We start from the raw sequence: 19,162 nt of genomic DNA, 5'->3' as shown, positions 1-19,162 counted from the left end.
TAACAGAAAGCTACATCCCAAATAACAGTTCAGAACTGTGAAAAAAATAGCTAACTTGTTCATTTTGGTACATATACAACTTCTACCAACAGGGGTAACTATATTAGTAATCTGTGCAAAGCAGATGTGCATTATATTATCCAATTCTTATACAATCCTGTGTAAATTTTAAGTGACATCAGGGCTCTTGGGGTGAGTATGTTTAAGATAATGAGCTGGTTGAGAAGCCTGAGAACATTAAACAGACACCCAAAGGGTTTTAAAACAGACATTGCTGAAGCCCAAGAGTATACTGGTTTGTCATACTCATGCTCAAATATCTGGCTACTCTCTGTAACTACCAAAGAAAACTTCATCAGCATCGCAATTAGATAGTCAAGTAAATCTTTAATTGTATTGTTCCACTACATCCACTTGCTTTTTCTTTTCAAAAAGGTAGTACTATTTTAGTTAATAGGCAGCATTTGCATAATTTTTATAACAGAGCCATAGTGCTGCTTGAAACTGCCAGTGGTTCAGAAATAACACTTATAAAATGACAAAAATGTTGCAGAAGAATATTCCAAGGAACATATCCAAGGCTAAGGTAACAAAAACCATTACATGTGTCACTGAAGATGTCCCTAATTGCATATAAAGATAGCATAGACCTGAGAGGAAAATTAAAAGAAAAAGAAATTTGAGGGGAGGCTAGGTAATCTGATCTCTCAAGAGAGCACTCTATTCAGTAAATTTGTCTATAGGATAACTTTCCAACTCACCTCTGAGAAATTCACAGAAAAGAAAAAGACAATTAGTTTTAGTTTTGTGACCTAAAGAAAAGCCTAGTAACCTCTGAAAATTTGTGGGGGAAAGATAGGAAAAGGAGAATTAGTTCTTGTCTCCAGTCTCTTCTCTCCACAGACAGAGATGACAGCTTGCTAAACATGTGAGAGCAAACAGTAGGATGCTCTATGGGGCTCTATAGCAACCTCCTCCAGCACAACCAGCATACTCCCAATGGAGTCCACCTCCAAGGGGCATAAAAAAAAAAAACACTCAGGACTATTTTCCTCTGATTCCTCTTTCCTTTTTTACATAAGGTAAATGTGAAAACCAAAGCCAAACCCTGAGAGTGGGGGAAGAAACGGACTGTCAGAAGTCAGAAGAGAAATAGGAAGAACAGGGATTTCGAAAGGACCTATGACTGAAAACTATTTCACAGCAAGGCTGCAATACCAATTTGAGTTACGGGCACTGCATTTTAATGAACAGGAAATTATAAGCTACAGTTTATCAACATGGGATTAAAAAACATTAAAATATTACTCCTCCTTATAAATCGTAATTTTATGTTAAGACTAACTGTTAACATCTGCAATAAAAGCCAAACTGGAATAATTTATGCCCTCTGCTTGAGATTTCAAAATACAAAGCTGTTTAAAGACTTTAAGGAAAGCAGCAAAAAGAAATGGCTGCCCAACAAAGTAATTACAGGGCTCATAGGCTGCTTTGCTTCATGCTAAATGATGCATCAGAGATCTGTCATTACTTTGATGCTATCTCACGCTACTTATATATAATGAATCAACCAGAAGGCCTAAGCCCACAGTGCACAGCAGACTGAGAGAGTTCAGAAGCAGCAGAGTGGACTTGTATGGTGCAAGATTACAGGAAAGTGCCATTTCTATACAGTGTTCTCCTTTTCCCTATTCCTCAGGCATGACCAGACTGCCCTTGCTAGCAGGTAGTGGGAAGCTTGCACACTCCCACCACAGGCCTGAGTCAGCAGCATTCAAAGGGACGTGGTGCCTCCTCACTGCAGGGGAACATCTCTGTCCCTAAATGACACCTGTTCAAGCTACTTCGGTACAATTTACAACCAAATTCTTCAATGAGCAGAATCCACTTCTCTATTTGTTAACTCTGAATACAAAAAAACCTCCCTCAAAGCAGCTTGGAGCCAGACCTGTCCCAGCCCTTTCCTTGCCCCCGCCTACAATTTAAAGTCTTCCTTTCGCATTCTCAAGTTAAAATGGCAACAGTTATTATTTTACTAATCAGAGTTAAATCTGCAGACTGCTCAGAGAAAGTATTTTTTTGTAGCCACTAATTGACAGCTTGTTTATTCTGCTTCCTCCTACTACTGTGTTCTAGAAATTCTTTGACTACACCACAAAGAGTTGTTAAGCACCTCGTTTTCTACGCTGGGTATGGGAACCAGCACATCCTGCAGAGGAACATGCACATCCAGCTTTTCTATGAGGTATGGCAAGTCTCCCAAAAACCTCCTTTACTAAGACAACTCTGTGTCATCTCTGAGAAAAAAACAGAAGTAATCTCTGTTACAACTTTATGAAGATGTTGACACAAAATGACACATCTCTGTGTTGTTTCACAGAATATGCTGAATTGGAAAGGACCCACAAGGATCATTGAATCCAACCCTTGACCCTGCAAAGGACCATGCCCAAGAGTCACACCATGTGCCTGAAAGTATCATCCTAACACTTCTTGAATTCTGTTAGGCTTGGTGCCGTGACCACTTCCCTGGGGAGCCTGTTCCAGTGCCCAATCACCCCATGGGTGAAGAACCTTTTTCTAATATCCAGCCTAAACTCCCCTGACACAATTTCAGGCCATTCTCTCGGGTCCTGTCACTGGTCACCACAGAGAAGAGATCAGTGCCTGCCCCTCCTCTGCCCCTCACAAGGAAGTTGTAACTGCAATGAGGTCTCCCCTCAGTCTCCTCCAGGCTGAACAGACCAAGTGACCTCAGCCGCTCCTCATACAGCTTCCCCCCAAGGCCATTCACCATCTTCATTGCCAGTAAGTGGGAGAACAATCCATCACCCCTGCTCTGCAACACACTGTCCCCAAGATAGGAAAGAGTGTTTTCAACAGAAGCTGTGGGACCAAGGTGGCATCTACCACAGCTCTAGCCAGTTTTCATCAGAAACAAACAGTACAGACACTTGCAGAGACTGGTGAAATGTTGCACTATGCAATTTTGGTACACAGATCTGAGTGTAAATTTTCCCTGCTTTGTAAATAAACAGGTACATTATTTCCACGTTCTTCAAGGCAACAAAACACAGCACAAACAGCAAATTTACTTGCCAGCAGCTCCATTTTTCATCTCATTAAACATAACACATGCTACCAATACATGTTACTGGGATTTTTATAAAAGAAAAATAATAAGAAAAGAGGTTGACCTAGTAAGGTATATGGTTTATGGTTTAAGTATATAGTATCACTCCAGAAAAGATTATTATCTTTCCCTAATAAGTAAGGTGCATCACACCCCAAAGAAGATCGCACACAATGTTCTCTGAAGAACTAGTCTGATAAAACATGTCCATCAATTCTGAGGCTTAAAAAGTCATTCATTAAAGCCTGAACAGTAAAAATCTAACAACAGACACCAAGCACAGCACTAGGAATCCTCTTTTGCCTTTCAGTTCCAAAAGGTATTTCATAGAGAATGCTTAATAAATGGACTAAGTAATAGCATATAAGCTATTATATTCTTGTAACATATAAGAATTTAATTGAATAGAAAATGTAGAGCTATCCAGTTTGTTTTTTTTCTAAAATCTTTTCTTTTCTTATAAAGGTTTGGCACTTTTATTTGAAGTCCTGTATTGTCAAAGGGGTTCAGCATGGGCAAAACAGGCCTTCCCAGCTGCATTGATACCATACAAGTTTAACACTGAAAAAACATCCTAATAGGAAAAAACCCGCTGAAAGTCTTTCTGTATCTATAGCTACACTTGCGATTTGTTAATAGCTGTTGGGAGGGTTGGCATTTGAACTCTTTCACAAGACTTAGAAAGAAACAATTTCATCTTTGTTTATGCAAAATACAAATAGAATTTCTAGTAAAACCAATCTGGATTTAACTAGTAACCTGCAGGGTAAGGTTACAATATTTGCCATTAGGCAAACAGAGCCACATAATTTTGTTTCATTGAGACTACGCCGGTTGTCGCTACCACTAAGATGCATTAAATGCAAAGCAGATTAGAAATTAAGCTAGAAAGAGCAAACATGTTCAAACTCAACAAGAGGTAAATTTAAATCATTGTAAGTATGAATGCTCTTCATACACACTTTGTGCCGTCGTTGTTAACTTAAATACCAAAATATTTTGTAACATTTTAAAATTAAATTGAAAAAGCAGTAGCTTTTAATGGAACAGTTAGACTCTTTCTTTCCCAGAGGATTAGTATATTTAAGACAGTGGTAATAGTGTGCTAAATTCTTTCTTTTGGACAATAACACAGTAATTACGGTTAAAAAAATCCTTTGAAACTTGTCATTGCTTGAGCAAAAATGCCCAAGGCAATCCTAAACCAACACAGCTTCATTCTGATCCGATTTTCTTAAACTGTACATTACACCCTTACATATTTTAATTCATGTTGGAACAAAGCCATTCAACGCTGCAACTTTGCATTCTTCCTTGAGCAGATGATGAGACAAACACATGAGCCTGGGGACAGGGTGTATAAATGAGTCACAAAAGGTATGTGCTTAATTAAAGAGCACTGCTGTCACTTTTTCCAGATAAAATTCATATAGCCCTCGTCTGAGTCAAGTATGAATCAGGATCCCTATGCCAATGTCAGGAAACACATGGTGCTCAGCACAGAGCAGCTGAAAGAGCCATATTGAACTGCTCCTGATGAAGCTCATTTGAGCTGACTTGTGACTAGCACATCAAGAGAGGAGGCCAAGGAAACAACAGTGATTTCTTCAAGACTAGGATTTGCATCCTGTGTATACCCATGTCTTACTTGTTTATGTTGCTGCCTTCCTTCAGGCGTTCTCCTGCAGCTCCTGTTTTGGACACTCTCTCACTCCCAGCCAAATCCACCAGGCTGACCTTGCTGACCTTCTCTCCAGAATTCTGTGCAAATGGGACATGGGAGAACAACAGCTAAGAAACACTGGCAAAAAGCACTAACACTGGCAACATGAAACACTGCTCTTTATAATAATGTAGATTAAAGTATCAAGGTCAAGATATGAGAGGAGAAGGAATTATCACGAGGTTTTATAGCTCTTTAAAAGTCACCCATATATTTTATAGTAAAGGCCTGAGGCACTAAGGAACCAGAATCAGCTGTGTGGTAACATCAATAACTTTACTGGCAGAATAGGACACTAAAACATACCAACTCTAGCAACAGTTAAGACCTAGAAAGGTTTCATGGTGGCAATATAATCTTAAAAAGTGATCCAAATGTTTGCTTTATCTGATGTGCTTCCTCATTCTTCCAGGGCTCTCTCAATCTTGATTACTGGGCCCCATGGCATCAAGCACAAGGTCAAAGCACAGCTAAACAGATAATGTATGTGTAACAGACAGAAAAAAGAAGAATCCACCATAACTTCATAAATTAATCAACAGAAATACATACACCAGACTGCAGGTCATAAAGTGTCTGAGTCACTATAATATTGAATACAGCATGAGAGCGGCTGCTTTCTTCATTCATGTTGGTTGCAGCAACTGTTCGTGATTTGTTTCCCTCTGACATCAGTGACTCAATATCCTAGAGCAAAAAGAGTAAAAAGTGATGTTAGGATAAAAGCAAGTATTGTGCTTGCTGAACAAAATTCCCATCTAGATGGAAGGGTGTGTACCTGTGAGAGAGGAAGAAGGGAAGGTAGAAGCAATGAGAAAATTCTTTAAGATGTATTTGAGTTGGTACAGAGGGTATGTAAGTCCACAGAACAACATTAAATCATATCTCTGTTTTAAATGCTGCACTTAAAAGCCCAGCAACTACAGTCAATTCACTTTCTCCTTATCTGCTGCTGAAATACATTGGTAACATCCACATCACAAATCATATTGTTTAATGGCAGTAATCAAGCCAACACAGATCTACTTACAGTGAACACAGGACATCTCTTTACTGAATTAATACTATCTTCACTTAATTTGTTCAAGTTAGCTCGCTTGAGCCTGTACCTTCTCACATGTGTAAAACAAAGATGACTATGCCAAGACTGCTATATGTGCTCGCTGAGTCTTCCAAAACAGTTTCAAAAGTCATCAGCCAAAAACTAAGTATGAACAATACTTACTAGAATTTGAACAAAGAAAGTGTGCTTTCAAAGTAAGCAATTTGCCATAAAAGCTGCAAAAGCAGTTTTTATATCTCTATAATATACACAGATGCTTCAGAAAAATAAAAACCCCCATAAAAAAGTAAAATGGTTCCCACATAATACTACACAAAGAATGAACATTTTTTTAAAAACATTTGTAAACTGCACTGCTCTGCTTATTTCCATTGGAGCTGTAGTAGTTCATTGGCTTCTACAATACTGATTTATTTCAATATGTTTTGGTAAATCAAGTGGACTCAGATGTTGTTGTGATTTAAGTTATGAATTACCTATATGCACACCTATATAAAATAGAAGGTAGTATTCAATAACAAAATCAAAGAAATTCATGCTGGAAGACTAATATTCTTATTTTAGAAGCCTCATATTTTCCATGTCAAGCAAACATTGTGTTTGTGGCATAAACCATGTGCATTGAAAACTGCAAAAGAATAAGATACCACTATTATACTTTTAACTTACATAAAGGCAAAACCAGTGCTTCTACATGAAATAAATACTCCCAAAGCATTACAGACCTTTGCAATTGTCAGAGACCATAATCACTCAAGAACCAAAATATCTGGATAGACACCTCTTATAAGATTCTTCTTGCTTGTGTACATAGGTGTTATTTATAAACTTGTCACGGGTTTAGATTTACCTCAAAGTTTGTAACAGCCAGCTGAGACAGGCCATCGACATATGGTCCCAACACTTTGTGCTCTCGAACCTTGAGGGACTGCCGACTCCTATGGAATAAAGTAGACTTCATGTACAATCTACTAATTACCATGGATATCCAAAAATTTTCATATGAAATAGGTATCTTTTATATAGCAGAAGCCAATTTATGTCCTTTTTATTGTAACAAGAGGAAGAAAGTATTCCAGAATTTGTGACTCAAAGTAACAATAAAGATTCAAACCAATCTAACCGGTTTTACTCTATATACGTGAATTATTTTTAATGCATCCTCCCACCCTGGTATTTGTGACTGTAACAAAACCTGAAATGCCTTATTTGGCAAAAAGAATAAGGAGAAAAGAGAGGAAACTAAAAATCCTCCCCTCAGCAATTTGCTAAAGCTTCAATTCATCTTGCATTTTCTACACTTTATTGACACATATCAAGTAAGTCTCAAATCTACCTTTCTAACTAACTTGCATACCTCTTCACCTTCTGCAATTATCTTCAAGAATCCAAATATATACCACATATATTAATGCTCAGCTGAAAAAATCCTATCAAACTACCTCTTACATAGAAATCTCCAAGTCAGAGAGCCTAACCAGTATTTCTGTGTAGACAAAACAGAAGAAAGAATGCCTGAGTATATTCTGACGTGTCACCCTTCTATGTTCAAAGAGTTCAGCATCTAAACCATGAAACCCAAGTAAATAAGCTGCAAATTCCTTATAATTGATGAAAATTATTACCCAAATACTGTTTGGATCATGTGGCAGAAATACTCCAGAATTTGCTTGTATGCAGTTTTGCTGGTGGTAAACCAGCTCATAAAGTATTTGTTTGTATTATTAGGATGATAGCCTAATGTTTAAACTGATCCACAACAGTATATAAAAGCTTTACATGAATATTCTTTCTGGTGTTTAGTATCTAATCCTCTCTAGAGAAGTCATATAAACATACAGTCTCAAAAAACCTTCTCAAGGACTTGCAAAACTGATTTCTATTTTTATAGTTTTAGACAAAAATAAGGAAGGCTGTGGGGGAGAGTGAAGCTACTCACCCTTTTGGGTCAAGCAGATCTCTGACTTTTTCATTGTAGATTTCCATATAGGACACTTCTACTTTAAAAGTATGAGATTCATTTTCTTCCACAGAGATTCTCTGAAATAAAGCACAACAGAGCCGTGGGATCAGACCCAGCTGCTCTGCATTGCCCATCATTGAAAAGGATTTTCCTGAACCTAAAGGAAAAAAAAAGGAGAAGAAAATGCTTTGAGTGTAATTTCTGAATTACTCATTTGTTCAAGAAGCACATGTTTTAATCCTCTTTTTATTCCTCCAGAAGCACATATCAGAACAACATGACATGCTATTCCAGACAGATAGCTTTCTCTTTGGACTACAAGGGACAGGCAAACAAAAAGAGAAATTATCTTAAAGGTTTCTTTCAGCAGGAACATTACTGGGGACCCCTTGGAACACACTCGAACACAAAAGACTGAATGAGCCTTCAGTAGGAACTACTGCTCTCAGGCTTTGAAAGTGACCCCAACAGGTAGCAACTAGGATCATATTGACAGAGCTGCTTTTAAGAACTTTACATTGTCAACGGCTGTGCCAAACGCTTGATATGTAATAGTATGATATTTCAAAATACAATTTTGAAATGTTATCTATCTTAATATTTATGTTTTGTTCTTCTCACTTCCCATATGCATGAAGTGTTCCTCCCTTTAGCACAGGACACTCACCTGTCTGTCCATAGGCAAAAATACAAGCATTATATCCCTGAAAGGCCTTTTCAAGAATTCCTTCTCCAAGGCACTTGAACACCACTTCTTGACCTAGAAAATAATTGGGTTTGTATATTTTAAATTGAATAACATACTAAAATTCACTGAAAACATGAATAAAAAAAGGTTTGCACATTACTTTTTTTCTATTGAGAGCACTGATGAATGAACAAGTGATTTCATGCACAACTGAGTGACAAATTCACAACTGTTGCCTGAACACAGTGTAACAGCTTCTCATGTTTAAATATATTGTTGATTATCTGGTGAAGGGAGCAGTTCTTTGAAAGGTGTTATATAAGTTGAAAGCTTAGAAAATAACATAGATGTCTAAATTTTTTATTTTTTAAGTGTAGTTTTTGCAAGTAATATGCATTATTTAATCACAAACTATGTCCAAGAGAGTACTGTAACAGCACTGCAATGAAACCCATTAGTGAACTGGGACATTAGAGGCACAACAGATATCTTGCTAGGAATATTAGAAGTTGTTCTTTTGGGAACTGGCCTCAAATTTCACCATAAGCTGCTGTAATTTGCCCCGTGGCAAAGTGATAGTGGAACCAAGATAAAAGCATTCCAATGACATTCAGTGAGGAAATGCACATTAGGAGGCTGTCAGACTTCAACAGAGCTGTTTGAGGATATATTTTGCCAAATCCATAGTTTGAAATGTCAGCTGCAGAACTTCATAGTCTGAAAATTATCTCCCTGTGCCAGGAGGATTTCAGATAGTGGTTGGTTTGGGTTGTTTCGTTTGGTTTTTGGGTTTTGTTTGGTTTTTTTAATAGGAAAACCCAGAGTTTGTACACCACAAAGAGGGTCAATGGGTTGTCTGCTTTGAGTTCTGATCAGAGAATTACACCAGCTGTGTGTACACCCAAAGCAAGCAGAGCTGAGTTAAGAACAGTATTTGTTCACCTTCTGGTGTTTGCGTTTAAAACTTGCATTCACTGCTGGTGACTTTCTGAACAGCTAAAATCAGCTGCATCTCTCATTTGGGTATGGGAGTTTCAGCACTTGTCAGTTACAAGAAATTCTGGTTTACAGTGGATGCAACAGTGACTTCTGTAGTTCTCAAAACGGAATATACTGGTATAAAAAATAATCTAGCTATACAGTTATACATTTCATGACGATATCTATACTTCATGATCCTCAAGTAATTGGTAGCCCAGAAAAATTCCTGCAGAACAACCTCTGGAATGACTGCAGAATATTTTAGAGGCATGTAAATAGGACAAGAAAGTACATTACTTTTATTTTCCTTTAACTATACCTAATTTCAAAGACCATACACAATGGTCTTTGTGTATCTTTTCAGTTGAATTTCTAAAATTCCAGTGTCACTGGTCTTGGATTAACACAGTTAATCCTACTGAATACAGGAATTAAAAATAGAGAAGAATCTGCTGTACTCTGGAATAACTCCATTTCCTTCCCCATGCACATTCAGTCACTTTTCATTTAAGTAGGAATCACTTGGTCATTTGATAATACCTATGTTGAGAGAGCACTGTTCAACAACCTGGAAATAGTTATAAAGAATGTTAAACTACTGATGAATGAAGAAAACATATCAACAAAAGATTTTATTAAGAATGTACAATACAGAAAAATTTGCTTTCTAACCTGCTCCTGAGGGCCCATTTTGTAGTTACCAAGCATCAGAGGCCACATACTAACTTGCCGAGCAAGAACACAAAATCAAGCAAAGATTGAAGCTGAGTATAATCATTATGAGGAAAAAAAAAAGAGTACACAATGATTGTTAGTGAAGAATAAAACCATTTGTCAGAAGAGGAAAAAACAAGCGATAAACCAGTAACCTCCTCCATGATTCATAAGGAAAAAAGTAGATACCAAAATGTTATAAAACTGTATATGCTTATAATAAGCATAAGCTACTGAACTCCTTAGTGGGGAAGGAACACAGTTTGAATCTCATAGGCAAAGCTGGATTTATTTTTCAGGACAAATTTAATTTTCAAACTGTCAACACAAACTGAAAGTCAATTAGACACTGATATATAATTTTAAAATTATATTTTTATTACATACTTAAAGAACTCAGCAATACCAACATAGACAAATGGGTCATTAAAGACTGATGTTTATAGTATCCAGTTGAATTATCATGGAATAAAATAAGATTGGTTTTAAGTGCACTCACAGAAAAGAACAGAAAATGCTAAAGTTCAATTATGGATATTTTATTAATTTGTTAATGCAGTGTACTGTTGAGGGCAACAGTTTATCATCCATGAGATTTTGATATTTTTTCAGTACAAAACCTCACTGTCTCCCCCCTGAATTTTATTAGTGGGTTTGCCAACAGATTACAAAATCTGTAATATACAGAATTATGTCCATGTGCACTTACTGTCAAAAGAAATAATGCAGATCCATCGTCTACATTGCTGCAATTTTGTTTTGTTAAACAAATCTATACTGCCTGCAATGCATACTTTTCCTTATTTACAGGACTTTTTTTCCACATATGCCTAGTGTTTAAAAAGGTTAGCAGGGGATTTAACTTGATTCTGACTTAATTTACAGCAAAACGGAGAAACATAGAAAAAAAAATTAGTTAACAGAAGAATTTCCCCTACACCAACCCTTATTGTGTTCAAGATGGGGATTCCCGATCTTCCAGCTGGCAAAAACCATATAACCTCTTACAGAGGGAACTAAAGGCCACAAATATCCATCCCCTCTCCCATCTTCTGCTCAGAACACTGGCAAGGTTTAGGTGACTGGCAGACATGGAGTCAGTCAGGCTGGGGAAAGCACACCCAAGGCTGTCAGGGAGCCCATGCTCAAATTCCACAACTCACAATCTCTCATGAGGGTAGAACCTTACAGTTCTTTAAGCCAATTGCCAGGTTTGCTTCCTTTTAAATACAGCAGCTGAAAGTGCTGAAAGCATACATATTTCTTATTCAATTAAAGCTTAGCTCAAAGCTGGGTGTTTGGCCTTTCAGGACAAGGTAGCCTGCAGAAACAGAGCTGAGATGTCAGGCCTAACATGATGCAGGTTAGGAAGTTTATGAAAAATCCACGGGCAAGTTGATACAGTGTGGGGTCCTTCGAATGGGCCTGCCTAAGTGCTAAAGTGGTTATTTATGCCATCTCTTGAATCCTTCCCAAACTGAAGGGTTTCTTTTCTTCTTTTTAAAAATCCACTTCATCACAGACTTCAATACGCTCTTACTGTTGTCCAGGCTTGTAAAATGAATTCTTTGTTCTCATTGCTGAGAATTTCTCAATATCCTCCTCTTAAACAAAATGCCAAGCAGTTATTTGTTTCTGTGAGCTTCTCAAGGCAAGCAGGTGTGTCCTTTATACGTGAACTGACTCCTGACCCATTCAAGTCAAGAACAAACGGTAATAAGCTATTTTGCTTACACTCAAAACACTTCTACTGTAGCCTATACACAAAGCTCATCCCTCTTCCAGATCAAGGCAAATTCATTCTGTCCTTTAATCAAATTCCTCTCCCTCCTCAAAACCTATTTCATTGACTTCTTTTTCACCCCTTTCCAGTAAGAGGTCCATATTCTCACTAAATACCCAATTATGTCTTTCAGAATTAAATCATCAGAAAAATGGTGCAGAAGCTAGCACATGATGATCAGTACAAACCCAGAGGTTTGTAACCATCCCTTGCTTAGAATGACAGCCCCAAACTGTTCAGAAACACACAGCATCAGTATTCAGAGTAATCCTCCCTCTACCTGCTACCTGGTTGGATTAAAAAAACAAACAAACAAAAAACAACAACAAAGAAACAACAATATCAAACAAAAACACCCTCCCAATAAAACCCCCACTTAACACAGGTTATAAACACTTAGTTTTCAGGCTTAAGAGCAATTCAGAGAGAGTTCTGAAATTCAAAGAGGACTGTGCCAGCTGGTATTGGGGCTGGTGCTGTTTAAGATCTTTGTTGGCAACATGAACAGTGGGACTGAGAGCACCCTCAGCAAATTTGCTGATGACATTGAGCCATGTGGTGTGTTAGACACCCTGGAGGGAAGGGGTGCCATCCAGAGGAACCTCTACAGGCTTGACAGGTGGCCCCCTGTAGACCTCATGGATTTCAACTAAGCCAAGTGCAAGATCCTGCACCTGGGTCAAGGCAATCCCAAGTACAAATACAGGCTGGAAACTGGAGTAATTCAGCCTGGAAAAGAGAAGGATCCAGGGAGACCTTATAGCCTTCCCGTATCTGAAGGAGGCCCACGTAAAAGCTGGAGAGGGACTTCTTACAAGTGCATATGGTGAGAGGTCAAGGGGTAATGGCTTTTCACTGAAAGCTTAGATGGGATATTAGGAAGAAATTTTTTACTGTGAGGGTGGTGAGACACTGGCACAGGTGGCCCAGAGAAGCTGTGGATGCCCCATCCCTCGAAGTGTTCCAGGCCAGGTTAGATGGGGCTCTGAGCAACCTGGTCTAGTGGAAGGTGTCCCTGTTGAAGGCAAAGGGGTTGAAACTAGATGGTCTTTAATGTCACATCAATCCAAATCATTTCATGATTCTATGATCCTGCAATCTCTAACACAGGATATAAAGTTGTTAAAGAGCCTCCATGCCCTGCAGTATCTGAAATCAGAGTATCACTTCCACAAAGGTCTTGTAAAGAGCTTACTCCTATTCCATGCTCAAGACTCCTTGATGTCTTTATCAGATAGTCCTGCAAGGACAGCTGCAAAGGTGCCCTCAGGATGCTTTTCATCATATGAAGGTAGCCTGCACTATTTCTGTCAGATATATTGTTGGATCATTTTAGTTTAGTTTCCACTTAAGTGAAAAAAAAAATTGCTAAAAAAGCAATTCTGTTACCAACAGCAACAATTCCCATGTTTTCAATTGCTGGAAAGATAAGGTAAGTACTTTTAAACTTGTACTTCCTGAACATGAGTACAGAAAGAAAATTAGTACAACCAAACAAACCTTATGTTCAGCCAAAGAAGCTGAAGATATCTTACAGAACAAGTTTAGGGTAAAAGAAAGAGATGGCTAATCCCATCTCAGGGTTAGCCTAGCTTCCCCACAGCCTGAGAATTGTTACCAATTACCCATGTAATTAAGTTTATCCATACAAGAATCTCACTCTTGAGCAAGATATTAATTATTAATATTAACAATATTAATAAGTGCTGGTACTACTGCAGATAAATGAACAAAGTCAAAAATAAAACCAGCCCAATCATGTGTGATAGTTTTTTAGATCCTGTAATAAATGTGCATTTCCAGGAGCAGATAAACTTTGGGTTTGTTGGCATTAAAAACAAAATAACAACATGGAAGAGTTAGCCACAAGTCAACACAGGACTCAGGCATATGTTGTCTGTGGTGCATTCTGTGTGTTTTCTGATGTCACATGTGTCAATCTTTAATATAGTACGATATACCCCACAATGTATGTTTTCAACGTAATGCAAGATGAACATGCTTTGGTTTTGCACAGAGAGCAATGATTGATAGGGTAGCCTAGTACTTGAGAATCTCTTGTTAAACCTTTCACTGTCACATCTTCCACTGTATTTCTGTGAGACAGGTAAAAGTGTTTTTCAAGTAATTAAATCTGTTGCACATAGCTTTTTTATTTTAAAAATTTTACTTAAGCCTGAAGCTCACACAACTTACATTTTCAAGCACTCTGGACTTAGTTTTCAAGTTTTACACATATTTCTTTTTAATTGTGTAACTAATCCCTGCTCTTGACAATGACATTAAACTTAACACATCCACAGAGAGTTACTTTGGGCAGGGAATGTTTAATACACTTAGCTACCCTTCTGTAGTACAGCATCCAAGAGGTTACAGTTTAGCTCAAAAACTCAGGTGGTTAGATGGCTTGTTTGGACTCTTTAAGGTTTTTAATTCTGTAATAGTCTTTAGCACAATCTCTGGACATAGACAACATGTATATTTGCAAGGACAATTGGGGTTTGTTCCACAAAGCAAAGAAATCATCAGAAACCCCAACCAAAACCAGTTATCATAGATTTTTTTGTTTGTTTATAAAAATGCACAGTAACTTAGGCCAAGCTGTGAAACAGACTTTGGCAGCCTTAATATTACTAATATATAAAAACTGAAATATTGTCATTTCAGCATTTGGTTTGTTGGCTCTAAACCAAGAAATATTACTGAAGTATAGGATAACATCAGTTCATGCACAAGCAGGTGAACAAGCCAACAACCCAGTAACTTAGATCTGAAACACTTTGGTGATGTTTTTTTAATTACTTTTGATATTGTGTCAAATTCATTATGTTCCAGAACATGAAGGCTGGAAGTCACAAGTTAGCTTCAAGACCATACAACAACAACAACAACAACAAAAAAAAAAAAATCAGTGAAAGCATTGTTTTTTGTATGCAAGTCTTTTAACTAACATTCTTAGCATATTTCTGAAAAGGGAAAAAAACCACCAACATCAAGGCCTCCCCCCCAAGAAAACAAAAACGACCCAACAAAACAATGAAAAACCCCAAACCCAACAAAAAAAACCTGTTTTGGTTTTCTTTTTTTCCACACAGGAACATTAACTGGAATAGGCAAAAAACCACTTCATAGCTTTTTGGACAGTAAGAAAAATGGAAGAGATGTGAGCCACAGCTTTCCAGAGACCAGCCCAACAAGAGGTTGTTCTATATACAGATAATAAAACTTCAGATAAGACATACTCAATTACAGCTTCTGAAACAGGCTGCAGAGAACTTGTTTTGACTCAAGTTAAAAATAAACAGACGTAGAACCCCACTGAATCCACCTGGAGATGGGTTAAACTGAGAGAGAAACCAGTTAGGGGTGTTTCTCTGCTCTCTCTCTTCTCTGCAAGTGGGTTAACACCATGGCTTACCCAACAGGTGCAGCTCCCACGTGAACACTAGAGGCACATGGGGCCAAGATCTAGGTGCACACCATCACCTCCTTCCTTTAAAAAGAAACAGAGGTGTGTAGGCACATAAGGAGGTGATGTGATGTGTGCTCCAATGCCTCTAGCAGCCTGAACTACTGTACAGTGCACCTGTTCAGTGCAAACACAGCTATTGAAATATGAACCAATGCAGAACTTTTTTCCCTGAAGAAGCTTCTCTTTGCTCAGGCAATTAAGAAATGTAGTGGAATCCATGATAAAGTGAAATCTGGGATTTCACATCAGAGGCTACAGCAGTCAGAGATATATTTTAACATACATATATGACAGTTCATTTATGAGACCTCTGATGTCAAACTTTGACATCAGATATCAACCTTCAAGATCTTATGGGCCACAAAACTTCATAATATGAATACCTAAGCTGAATGCTGGGTTTTTTCCTTTCCATAAACCACAGCTTTGAGACTGCAGCATTCAGAGCCCTCTCCACCAAAAGAAATCTTCTTATAAAATATGAATATGCTAACACACAAATCCAGTTATGAGAAAACTACAATCTTGCACGGATTATCCAGCTTTCGGAAGGAAGGAGTCACAAAGCTGATTGCTTAAAACACAGTAGGAATGAACAATCAGACTATGACTGACTTAAAAGACCTGAAATAACTACACTGTCTGAGGAGAACACGCTTTATTCCCCTCTCACGCACAGAGACACAGAGCACTGAAAACATATAGGTTCATCACTAGCACCAATCAGGAGAAATTTCTGATGCAGAAATGAAATTTTAAATAGCAGCAACAATCACCACAAAAGGCTCTTTCAGGTGATAAAAAAAGAACACTACAGCTTAGATGTAAAAGCAACTCTCCTGAACAGTGTACCGGGTACTTTAAAACTTGCATTCCTTCTCAGCTGAGGGGTTTGCACTCAGATGAATCAATCCTGTAAAAATGAGATTCCTGCTTCTGTGAAGAAGCCAATTGAGCATCACAGTACAAAATGCAGAAAAAAAGCCCAAACCAACTCCACAATGCAAAAAAACCCCAAACCAACTCCACAAAACAAAGGCCCAAACTCTCATATGTTCTCAAATTATTTACACTGTCCAATGTATTAAAAAGAGTTTACCTGCATATTTTGTGGTGTTTGATTCATCCATGGACCAGAAGCAGTGATCAAAGGCAAACACCTGCAGAAGCACATAAAGAGAGAAATTAGGATCCTTTGGCTACAAGACATTTCTTTTAAAGCAGGACATATCTGTGACTGTGTAATTAGTCTCTACTGTTTCTGTAGATCCTAAATCAGAACTGCAAAAAAGCTTCATCAGCAGGAATACTTTCGTGAAATCTTGAGAGTTGCAAACCACAATACTTCTTTTCTATCTGTATAATACTATACTAAATACTCCTTACTCTATCCCTTAATGCAGATTTCAAAACACAGTCAAAACCTAATAACTAACTCCACTCTTCTCCAGGCACTAACACTAACAAACATTTCTGCCAACAGTAAGGAAACAGCACCACAAGGACTCAATATAAAGAATTTGGTGAGATGACTATTTGGCAGACATCAACACAATATGCACAGAAGTTTTACCATGGGATGGACTTCTAATACTCAGTGAAGATCATTACTATTTACAAGCCTTAAGGAGCAAATAAACAGTATTAGATAACCTGCCTAAACTAAGAGTACAGTTCTGCATCTCAGCAGAGGAAGCTCAGAAACTACAAATAGAAAATGTAGCTCTATTAGAGAGACAAGCTATCAGAGCCTGCTCTAATAAAAAGATCACTTAAAATCACTTCAGTAAAGAGTTCCAGCTAGGCAGAAATTGAATGAGGTTCAATACTGTGCTCAGTGGGCTTGCAGACCTGAAACAGTGTCCTGTAAAACCACTTAACGCATTGGGATTTCATCCAAGTTCCTTTTTCTGCACATTTGGGAACATCATGGTGTAGACATTTAACACTGGTTTTTTACAGCTTTAATGGCCACAAACACACCTAAGCTGCAGTGTATTTTCCACATTTTGCCATGATAAACTGACTGTGGATGAGTTAACGATATAAATTCTGGTTTAGCTTTCTGCTTTGGGAGCACAAAAGGTGGGGAAAATCTCAAACCACCTTTTCAATAAAACTTTGCCCGGGTCAAAATTTTCTTTTCTTCCAATAGCTGATCCCCTCAGGGAGACAATCCATGCATGTCAATGTAGAGCAATAGCCACAGGCTCTGTTAGCAGAAACACCCAAATTCACTAGAGAGAAGTCCTGAGCTGAGGAAGAAGAAGAATCATTTTCTTTTGGCTTTTGGGAATCAAGAACATCTTGAACTCCCTGCAATTCAAAATTACAGTGTGATCTAATCTACAGATATGTTGTAATCTAATCTAAGACATCTTCCCAAAATGTCTATTGCTGCAAATATTCCAGAAGGATAAAACCAGGTTAGCACAGTAACCTCAACTCTTTCCCTTTCCTCCAGCTTAATGGAAAACACATCAAATGGCCTGAGAGAGGACTCGATACTGAGACAACACCTAGACCAAAGAGTGAAATGAGTTCTGGAATTCCCTTCTGAAAACAAACAAACCCATAATAATAATCTAAAGGGAGGCCTGAGTCATTACTGCAGCACAAATAGAAAGAGACAACTTCATGAGTCAGGATCTCCCTGATGTGACTGAGTCAAAGATGAAATTTGGCCACTGAACTGCAAGTAAAATGCAGCAGTTACTTCACCTTGTCTTCAGGTATCCGCATAAGTAGGGGGCACTTTAAATTACTTTTGTGAATTTGATCATACTTCAAATCTAACCATAAAAACCTGCCATCAATAAGAACCCTCTAACCCTTTTCCTAACTTCTGTAGTCCAAGAACCACTGTTTCTCATCTCATATTCTATGGAAGTTTTCCTCACAGGACTTAGTAACAATACCTAATCTCTCTGATGATCAAATGGCAAGCAGTTCAATTACAAAAAAGGAACCCTATTGTAAGGATCCAAATCTACCAGAAGCCGATTCTTCCCCCTTAAAACTAAGCATTATCTGCAGTGGATCACAGAGACCAGTTAAAAAGGTTACCCAGCTACACATGCTCATGTGTAATGACTTAAATGTCAATACAGCAGTACTGTAGGCCAATTTAATCTATTGTCCTATGCATTTTCCCCTTGGTTAACACGGAAAATCATGTCAGGATCATTCAGTGACTTCTAATTTAAACACTCATCTTGCAAAGAGACTCTTAAAACCAAAATATGTGCTTATAGCCAAGAGTTTCTTGTAGAAAAGCAGTTTTCGTTGGGATTTTTTAAAAGAGATAAAAATTGGTCAGACTGATTTTTAAAAGGTCAAAAATGATTATGCAATAGGAAGATTAAAATTCTGCCTCTAGATAAAACAAATGTAAATATAGCATTTTAGTATGTTTTCATAACAAACATAAAAAGCCAGGGCATGGCTTAGTCTATTTATAAAATCTGTTCTGGAAAATTGCCAAATCCCTCTAACAGAAGTAACAAGATGACTTTTTTTTTTAAAAGAGTCAGGCAAAAAGGCAGAAACTGCTAGGGTATGCACTATCTGCAAAACATGTAGAGCAGCTGCAGCAAAATTCCTCTCTCCATTAAAACTGGCAGAAGAATACTTAAAAATTAC

The 19,162-nt window shown here is 37.8% G+C and overlaps 1 protein-coding gene across 4 annotated transcripts in view; it reads right to left on the bottom strand.

Moving 5' to 3' along the window:
• Positions 1-19,162, bottom strand: part of KIF13A (kinesin family member 13A) — a 108,033-nt gene that overhangs the window by 44,076 nt on the left and 44,795 nt on the right. For all 4 annotated transcript variants that reach the window (XM_027748317.2, XM_027748318.2, XM_039386667.1 and 1 more), the window contains exons 4-9: positions 16,620-16,680; positions 8,550-8,642; positions 7,859-8,039; positions 6,770-6,857; positions 5,409-5,543; positions 4,782-4,894 (exon numbers count right to left, since the gene is read on the bottom strand). In XM_027748317.2, coding sequence (XP_027604118.1) covers positions 4,782-4,894; positions 5,409-5,543; positions 6,770-6,857; positions 7,859-8,039; positions 8,550-8,642; positions 16,620-16,680 — 671 coding nt within the window. The remainder of the gene's footprint in view (positions 1-4,781; positions 4,895-5,408; positions 5,544-6,769; positions 6,858-7,858; positions 8,040-8,549; positions 8,643-16,619; positions 16,681-19,162) is intronic.

This window comes from Pipra filicauda, unplaced genomic scaffold (assembly GCF_003945595.2).
Source record: "Pipra filicauda isolate LSUMZ 115617 unplaced genomic scaffold, ASM394559v2 scaffold49_size4853605_pilon, whole genome shotgun sequence".
Classification (NCBI taxonomy): Eukaryota; Metazoa; Chordata; class Aves; order Passeriformes; family Pipridae; genus Pipra; species Pipra filicauda.
This window is presented reverse-complemented; position numbering and strand designations above follow the sequence as displayed.